Source organism: Limulus polyphemus, unplaced genomic scaffold (genome assembly GCF_000517525.1).
Source record: "Limulus polyphemus unplaced genomic scaffold, Limulus_polyphemus-2.1.2 Scaffold2885, whole genome shotgun sequence".
NCBI lineage: Eukaryota > Metazoa > Arthropoda > Merostomata > Xiphosura > Limulidae > Limulus > Limulus polyphemus.
In genome coordinates this window covers 89,638-99,152 of record NW_013668495.1, presented here as the reverse complement: position 1 = coordinate 99,152, position 9,515 = coordinate 89,638, and the positions used below count along the sequence as shown (strand labels likewise).

Below are 9,515 nucleotides of genomic sequence, written 5' to 3'. Positions count from 1 at the left end.
TCTTAGAAACTTAAAAGTTAGACAACATTTGAAACTTAAGTGTTATTGATCTATAATTCCTAACTATAAGGAATGCTAGATATCTAAAAGCTAGACAATCTTTAAAACTAAGTAATTAGAGAGCCTTGAATCCTAGCCTTGGAAATCCTTAAAGAAATTTAGTCCTAGAGCCCCTTGCAAGCGTAATAATTATAGAACTTGGGAACGTAGAAACAGTTTTTCTGAACATTAAATTTCTGGCTATACTATAACGAGTTTAATGATGCTCAGCCGAACAGTATTTACCATATTTAATTAATATATAATTATCATTACTCTATAAAACTCGGAACTTCATCATATGTGGTAAGGCTTAAATGTATATTTCTATAAACATAATAAAGATTGGGCGAACATAATATGTAACGTATTCTTGAACACGGTGTTGCTGTTACATACCTAACAATATGAGCTTTACAGTGATGATCGCTTACGAATTAACCTACATAATAAGAATTAATCGTATATCCTAAGTTTACCATTCAGAACCACGTGAGGGTTCACGGTAATATTCCAGCACATACTATTATGAACCTAATAAGTCTAAGAACCCAAGTATGAAAGCAAATGAAACATATTAAAAAAACATAAATATGATATATACGAAGCTTAGTTTTATTTTTTCTATTTATACACTTATGGCCCATGGTTACCGTTGGGGGTTCGGACATAACTCGTTGACAAGTGATAAATCGAATGATAGATTTGACTTCACATTTACTTTTTAGTATTTTGAACAACTAATTAACTGAATAATTCACAATACTAAGTTAGTACCACTAGCATGAACGCTGCATTTCCTTGAAATTGGTATATATATATATATATATATGTAGCATCAAAATGTTACTAAAACACATCTCAAAACACCTTAGACATAAGATTTTCGATAGATATACCACAGTTTATGAAAGATTGGTCCTTGTGTGTACGTAGATATTGAATGTAGATACTTGCACATATATTGTCAAATATTATTTTGTAAACTTGTTCAATGTATATGATATCCTGTGTTCGTAGTCACTGTGACTGGCGGTTCAGCGACATTTCCTGCCGTTAGGGGATACAGTGCAGGTTCTGGAGAGTATTGATAGGAGCATTAAACACGTAAACAATAATTTCCAAGTGTGTGTCTGAGTTAGGAGACTATACGGTGCAGGTTCTGGAGACTATTGATATTTTACTTCCAGTCTTCCACGTTAGTCTGAATATTAGAGACGTCTGTAAGGGTTGAACTGCCAGTCTTCCATATTGTTCTAGTACAGATATGTATCTAAGTATTAGAGACGTCTGTAAGGGTTGAACTGCCAGTATTCCATATTGTTCTAGTACAGATATGTGTCTGAATATTAGAGACGTCTGTAAGGGTTGAACTGCCAGTCTTCCATATTGTTCTAGTACATATATGTATCCAAGTATTAGAGACGTCTGTAAGGGTTGAACTGCCAGTATTCCATATTGTTCTAGTACAGATATGTGTCTGAATATTAGAGACGTCTGTAAGGGTTGAACTGCCAGTTATCCATATTGTTCTAGTACAGATATGTGTCTGAATATTAGAGACGACTGTAAGGGTTGAACTGCCAGTCTTCAATATTGTTCTAGTACAGATATGTGTCTGAATATTAGAGACGTCTGTAAGGGTTGAACTGCCAGTCTTCCATATTGTTCTAGTACGTTCAAATTTAATTATTTATAGACTATGTTTAGAATTGAGAAGCAACAAAATGTTATAATGAGAAATTAATATAATAAAATGAACGGAGACTACTTTGGACAGTTTTATGTTACTAGAATAATAAATATAGTGTTACTTGGCTCAGTCCAGCTCTATATACCAGCATCTCACTTGATCAAGACAAACTTAACTAAAATGTAAGGAATATTAGTCATTTTTCTAATTTAACCACGTAAGGGGGTCACATTACAAACCTAGGATGTAGTAATTATGTAAAATCAGAGGGGTAATTTACATCATTCATATCTTAATTACAACATGTCAGTATTGATATTAAATTTTGTAATTGGAAAGTTTTGAACTTTGAAGTATCTCCAAACATTTATAACATTTCCATTTATATCAATGAATTATTAAATCAAGTTGTTGTTACATCGTTAGTCTTTAAATCAAGAAAAAAGTTATTTTATTAAACAAGTTGTTGTTACATCGTTATTTGTTAATCAAGAAGAAAGTTATTTTATTAAATCAAGTTGTTGTTACATTGTTATTTGTTAATCAAGAAAAAGTTATTTTATTAAACAAGTTGTTGTTACATCGTTATTTGTTAATCAAGAAGAAAGTTATTTTATTAAATCAAGTTGTTGTTACATCATGTAACAACAACTTGATTTAATAAAAAACATTTTTCTTGATTAACAAATAACGTTATTTGTTAATCAAGAAGAAATAAATTTTATTCTTAATATTTTCTCTCAGCATGAGCTGACTCTTTGCTGTTTTATTCAAGGAGCTACGGTTATAGAAAATTACCATTTTTACCTGATGTTTAATTCTTACATTCATCACGTGCTAACTTGGTTCTGAACTAAAATGTAGTTCAAATTAAATACTCTTGTGCGGGTTTTCGTGTAATCAGTAAAAAGTAAATTAAGGTATTAAAGTACAAAAAATGTAGTGTATTTATATATATATATTACACTACAGATCTTTTTCGTGGATCTTTTCTTGCAGAATCCGGAGAGATTCCAAAACTTCCGCCCATGAAGTGCCAGCTACGGAAGCACAAGAGTAACCGGAAACCTCGAACACCGTTTACCACTCAACAGCTGATGGCCCTGGAGAGGAAGTTTCGAAGGAAGCAGTATCTATCTATCTCTGACCGGGCCGAGTTCTCGAGCTCCCTGAATCTCACGGAGACCCAGGTGAAAATCTGGTTCCAGAACAGGAGAGCCAAGGAAAAAAGGCTCAAGGAAGCCGAGCTGGAGAAGAGCAGGATAGCTGCAAGACCTCTTCTAAACAATTTTGGCTTTGGATTACCGGTGACGTTCCTTTCTGAGGTACCTCCAGCAACACACTTAAGTTCCTTTGCCGAAGGGATTCGACCGATCCTAGCTCCCTTTATAACTACTTACCCTATGTACTCTTTCAGTCCTACTTCTTCAGCACCTTTTGCTATATGCCCTTATTGAACTATTCCAACAGCTCTGTGCAATCACCAAACAAGCATGCTATGACAAAGAGGAGGGCACCCATCACCCCTTCATTAGGTTTGGCTAAGGAGAAGGTGCTAGTTGCTGAATCCAACTTGCGTTGGATCAGTTTTGCCCACGGATAATACCATTGGATGCCCATGACGATAGCAATGTCCTGTTTCTCGATGTGCAAGGAGTCTGAATCGTGTACATATACCATCTTACAGAAGACGCTGTAGTAAATTCTTTGAACTTTGTGTAAAGACTGGTTTTCACGTGTTTTGTAAGTAGAAATCTGCTGAACATAAAAAGCTATGTAATCTATGAAGTGTGGTCCGGTTTGTTAACACCAAAACAATCATTATAGCTAATCTCAAGAAGTTTAAATTTCTCATGGCTGATACAACTATGATTATAGCAACTTATGAGCTTAGGCAAGTATAGTTAGTAACATATACTTGTTAGTAACTATTTGAGTTTATTTTAACTAAATATATCCTACTATAATAGTTTCCTGGCGTTTCTGTGCACTTTTAGCATCATCATCAGTTTAAGCTCAAGAGTTAGAAACAGAAAAGAATCTATATTCAAATTAATATAAAAATATAGTGTGTCTATTTACGTGAGACAGTTGCTTTCTTCTATATATTTCTCAGCCTCAGATCAGAGTAGAATTAGAATAACATCGGAATAATCTGACTAAGTATGAGATTTTATACTAATTATCGAAACTCTCGTTTGTCTAGTATGACCGTGTGATTGGTTAAATCTTGATCTCTAGCCTTTTATCTCGCATGAGTATCTCAACCAGGTGACCACTGTCACCCCGAGGGGAGTACAACTATCCCTATCGTGGAAGATGACCCAGAAAGAAAGGTAACTTGTGACCAGATCGATTTAGCGATTTTCTTGACATCAGCTCATGTACGTTATACCACAATGACAATACTAGAGACTGAAAGAATATTTTGGTATATCCATATACCACAAAATGACAATACTAGAGAAAGAGAGAACCTTCTGGTATATCCATATACTACAAAATAACAAGACTACAGAAAGAAAGAACCTTCTGGTATATCCATATACCACAAAATAACAATACTAGAGAAAGAGAGAACCTTCTGGTATATCCATATACTACAAAATAACAATACTAGAGAAAGAAAGAACCTTCTGGTATATCCATATACTACAAAATAACAATACTAGAGAAAGAGAGAACCTTCTGGTATATCTCTGTACCACAATTACACAGAAGAAATATTGTGTTTGAGTTAGGTACTAACATAAAGGTTATTAGTCACATTATAAGTTGTAACCTGAAATTACAAAGTCACCATTAATCATTATTAAAACTAACCTGAATACCTGATGCTAATAAATAAGAGACCTAATTCCCACTTAATAAAAGAGGTCTGACGTTAATCAACAAGTGGGTTAAATATTCAGTATTTAAAGTAGGTCTGACGTTAATCAACAAGTGGGTTAATTATTCAGTATTTAAAGTAGGTCTGACATTAATCAACAAGTGGGTTAATTATTCAGTATTTAAAGGGGGTTAGCTATTAATGAACAAGTGTTTTAATTATTCGGTATTTAAAGGGGGGTTAGCCCTTAATGAACAAGTGGGTTAATTATTCACTGTTTAAAGGGAGTTAACCATTAATGAACAAGGGGGTTAATTGTTCAGTGTTTAAAGGGGGGTTAGCCCTTAATGAACAAGTGGGTTAATTATTCAGTGTTTAAAGGGAGTTAACCATTAATGAACAAGGGGGTTAATTATCTAGTGTATAGCAGTTGACCTGATATAAACTATTATTTTTATGATTACCACCTTCGGGTCCAGCTTCAAGTGAACTACACTTTATTAAAACGGATTGGTGTGTTCTGTGATAAGATTGAAGACACACAATGTACATACACATTACCAATAAGCTCTCTAGAGAGAGAGTAAGAGGAGTTTCATATAAAAATTCTCTAAAAGCGTTTGCTTTTCAAACCGTGGATACTGCTGAGCGTTTTAATATTTTAATTTAGATATTTTGTATTCTTTGCTATATGGATTTTTCGCGTGACGTCTAGAAGGTTCCTGAGTGTCTAGATTTAATGTGACATGTCGAATTCTCGTGAGATTTGGAAATAAGCAACTATACACGAAAGAGTTGATCAGTGAGTCCGTCGGTCAGTGAATCAAAGATTAGTTAGTGAATCTCTTACTGTGTGTTAGTCAGTATATGATTAGTTTGTGAATCTGCTACTGTGTGTTAGTCAGTCAGTGATTAGTTTGTGAATCTGTTACTGTGTGTTAGTCAGTATATGATTAGTTTGTGAATCTGTTACTGTTTGTCAGTCAGTAAGTGATTAGTTAGTGAATCTCTTACTGTGTGTTAGTCAGTATATGATTAGTTTGTGAATCTGCTACTGTGTGTTAGTCAGTATATGATTAGTTTGTGAATCTGTTACTGTTTGTCAGTCAGTAAGTGATTAGTTTGTGAATCTGTTACTGTGTGTTAGTCAGTCAGTGATTAGTTAGTGAATATGTTACTGTGTGTTAGTCAGTCAGTGATTAGTTTGTGAATCTGTTACTGTGTGTTAGTCAGTATATGATTAGTTTGTGAATCTGCTACTGTGTGTTAGTCAGTCAGTGATTAGTTAGTGAATCTGTTACTGTGTGTCAGTCAGTAAGTGATTAGTTTGTGAATCTGCTACTGTGTGTTAGTCAGTAAGTGATTAGTTAGTGAATCTGTTACTGTGTGTCAGTCAGTAAGTGATTAGTTTGTGAATCTATTACTGTTTGTTAGTCAGTAAGTGATTAGTTTGTGAATCTGTTACTGTTTGTCAGTCAGTAAGTGATTAGTTTGTGAATCTGTTACTATGTGTTAGTACCTGTTAATTCTAATTTGTGAGTTATGCCTATCAACGAACATAGCCTTTGGAATTTGTATGTTACAACCAAAGAAATAAGAAGCTTTACATTTATTTAAGAGGACTGAACTTTAAAGTATTTTTACCCAATCTTAAAGAAAAAACAAAACCCGTCAACGATAGAAATAGTTGCAACAATACCTAGTCTCTGAAATTAATACCCCAATAATTCATAGAACAGTTCGCTATTCAAAAAAGTGATTTTGTTTCTTTACTTAATATCTTAATAATTCATCGAACAGTGGACATTTTGTTTCTTTACTTAATATCTTAATAATTCATCGAACAGTTCACTATTCAAACAGTGGAGATTTTGTTTCATTGCTTAATATCTTAATAATTCATTGAACAGTTCACTATTCAAACAGTGGACATTTTGTTTTTGACTTAATATCTTAATAATTCACTGAACAGTTCACTAGAATCCTTGGTTTCCTGACTTAATAATCAATTTCTATTTGATTTTTCTAATGCTAATTTAAAATGTAGAAGTACTTATGATTTATTGGCTAGGAAGTATTCGTATAAACTGGTCAATAATTAAATTATCACTTGTCTGCTGTGTGTTACTATATTACCTCTGTAGTTTAATGATACAGTACTTTGTTTTTATCAATCTGAGTGCCATTAAATGTGAAGCACGTTTCTACTAATGATAGCAATGAATTTTAAGTGTTGTTACTCGATTTATTCCTGCTGGTCCATCATTAACACATTACATTAAGGAGATCAATGACTATTAAGATAAAACTGAGTAATGATCTATTACAGTTTGGGATTTACTTGCCTTCTATCTCAACATTTTATCTTTAACCCATATTATCTTCATTTAGCTTATGCAAAGTTACTCTGTTTTCTGTGTAAATTGTTTATTAACATAAACCTAACACTGTGAGCCGATCGTTCAGAAATTGCCATATTTTGATAGCATCTTTGAACAAGAGTAAATCCACTACATCAATTTCTCATATAAAACTTTGAAGTTTAGGCCTTTTTTTACCCCAGTGCTGGCTCAGTGTTAAGCTTGAAAGCTAAATTTGATAAAAAATCGGGGGTTGATAACCGCGGCGCTTACAGCACAGGTAACCTATTGTGTAGCTTTGAGTTTAAACACAACTCTTGCTTCATAACCTCAATTGAAACTCTCAAAATATTGTTTTGATATTGATGAAAAGTCTCCATGAAAGCAAACTATTTTTGTTTAGGGTCATTCCATTTTTACCTTAATTTGTAAGAATGGTTTTTAGTAGTGATTTCTTATGACTTTCATTCGTTGAGATTTGATCAACTACATCTAGGCCTGCCGATCACTAAACCATGAAAGAAGTTACAATAAGTTATTTATATTTACTATTCCTTCTCTTTCAAAGTTTTTTTTGACCTCACTTGATTGAATTCTTACGTTGTATGGGTGATATCTCTGACCACTTTAACTTCAACTGAACTGTGTCCACAATGGTTTTCTATATGCAATCATTAGATCTTTAAACTATGCAATTGAAAATGTGACTAAAGTAAACATGACCTTCGGTTACATCCTCCAATTTATATTGAGTCAAAGGTATTTTATAGGTAAATGTCTTTGTAAGAGGGAATAGACTTTCACCAAAATCTTCACATAAACGGACGAGAACTTATTTTTATTGAAGATCTATCTGCAACAGGTGAACCAATGAGCACAAAACTTGTATTGTTTTAAAGATATAATATTAAGTTGTCGTTGAGCTTGTATTGTTTGCCCCACTATCTTAGCACAGTGGTATGTCTGCGGACTTACAACGCTAAAAGCCGAGTTTCGATACCCGTGGTTGGCAGAGCACAGATAGCCCATTGTGTAGCTTTGTGCTTAACTACAAACATGTATTGTTTGAAAGATATAATATTAAGTTATCATTGAGCTTGTATTGTTTGAAAGACAATGTTAGTGCTTCTTATTGTTTGCCCAAAACTGCGATGATTAACGAATCGACTCTCGATTTTAGGGTTAATGAAAAAACAAAACACTGAAAAACCTCAGAATATTCTTTCATTTTTATAAAAATAGAAACTCAAACAAACAGGAGCGTAAAGTAGCAAATTTTGATCAATAACTTTGATAAACCTTAGCAGGCAGTGGTAGGAAATAGCAGAACAATTCTTACTAAAGAGTATTTGATGTCAGTGTTTAGCCAATGGAAATTTGTGTGGATGGAGAACTATTTAAGATGTAAACAAAATCAATACTTTTTAAAATAAACTTTACTACATCGTGTATGTGCGTTCCTTTCTTACGTTCTTATAACTAAAATAAATAATTGCTCTAAGTGTAATGTAATGTTATCCATACTTCTGCTGAACGTACACTTAAAAAACAGGCTAACCTTTCATATCAAAACTATTAGGATCATCCATTGTGGGAAATTAACCAAATATTGTTAAAGAAAACTTTACAATTTAAAAATCTATAACTAAGAATGTATTACGTCTCCGTTTGTTAATTGATTTTTCCGTAACTTCGTTTCAACGAAACTTTAACGACACAAGTCTTTACTTAATAAAACTGGTTTATTCTTTCCGAATATAACTCTGCATGTACTTTGGCGAATGTTCAAGTTCTTACTAGAAATAGGGTACGCTGGTATATAAAAGAGGGGAATGTAATGTGTGGGTAGACAGTGAGTAACTGAACTGCAGTCGGAAGTATTGTTGACGTTCGTTGATTAGCGTTTGTTTTAACGCGAGTATTGAGATTAAGTGTATCGATAGTTCTAGAAACGTTGCGTCACGGTGGTCATGTGACTCGCTGACGCAACAGTATGTAGAGATTGGTCGAAAAAAATGGCCGCCACATATTATATATTGCTCATCATAGTCTCAAATCTTTCATATAACAATCTAAGAGACTTTTATAAACACCTAACTAAGGTTTTCGAGGCTTTCAAATGCTATTAAGACCTTTTGTTTAGTTAAAATACATCGTTGCGATGATTTACCCATCAAAATTTTGCATTTTAACTTGGGGAGTGCAGGAGCAGTATATTTCATTAACTTCAACATATGTGCTCATCAAGACAACTATCACCTCAGGCTAAAACTGCTGCCTTTATAGCAACTGCCATTCATAAATAATGATGTGTTGCGTACCTGTTTGTTTGTTAATTTCCCGTAGAAATTCTTTTCGAGAAACTTCAGCGATACAAGTCCATTCTTAATTAAAACTAGTTTATTCTTTCTCGATACAACTTTGCAATACACAGAATTTCTGCTGTCGCTTTAACTTAACTATTTATATAAACACGCGCTATAATTCACAGCTATTCACACACTTTACTTACGGTGCCTACTGTTCGCTTGACTCAATTATCTCTATCTTCAATCTGTCTGCATATTTTTCTATCCCTGGCTTATATACTAAA

General features: G+C 33.5%; 1 protein-coding gene across 1 annotated transcript in view; it reads left to right on the top strand.

The window, feature by feature from the left end:
• The window catches only part of LOC106468132 (homeobox protein MSX-3), a 6,134-nt gene extending 2,636 nt beyond the window's left edge, over positions 1-3,498 (top strand). The window contains exon 2 of the mRNA XM_022396440.1: positions 2,732-3,498. Coding sequence (XP_022252148.1) covers positions 2,732-3,189 — 458 coding nt within the window. The 3' untranslated portion in view covers positions 3,190-3,498. The remainder of the gene's footprint in view (positions 1-2,731) is intronic.
• Positions 3,499-9,515: the final 6,017 nt, after the last annotated feature.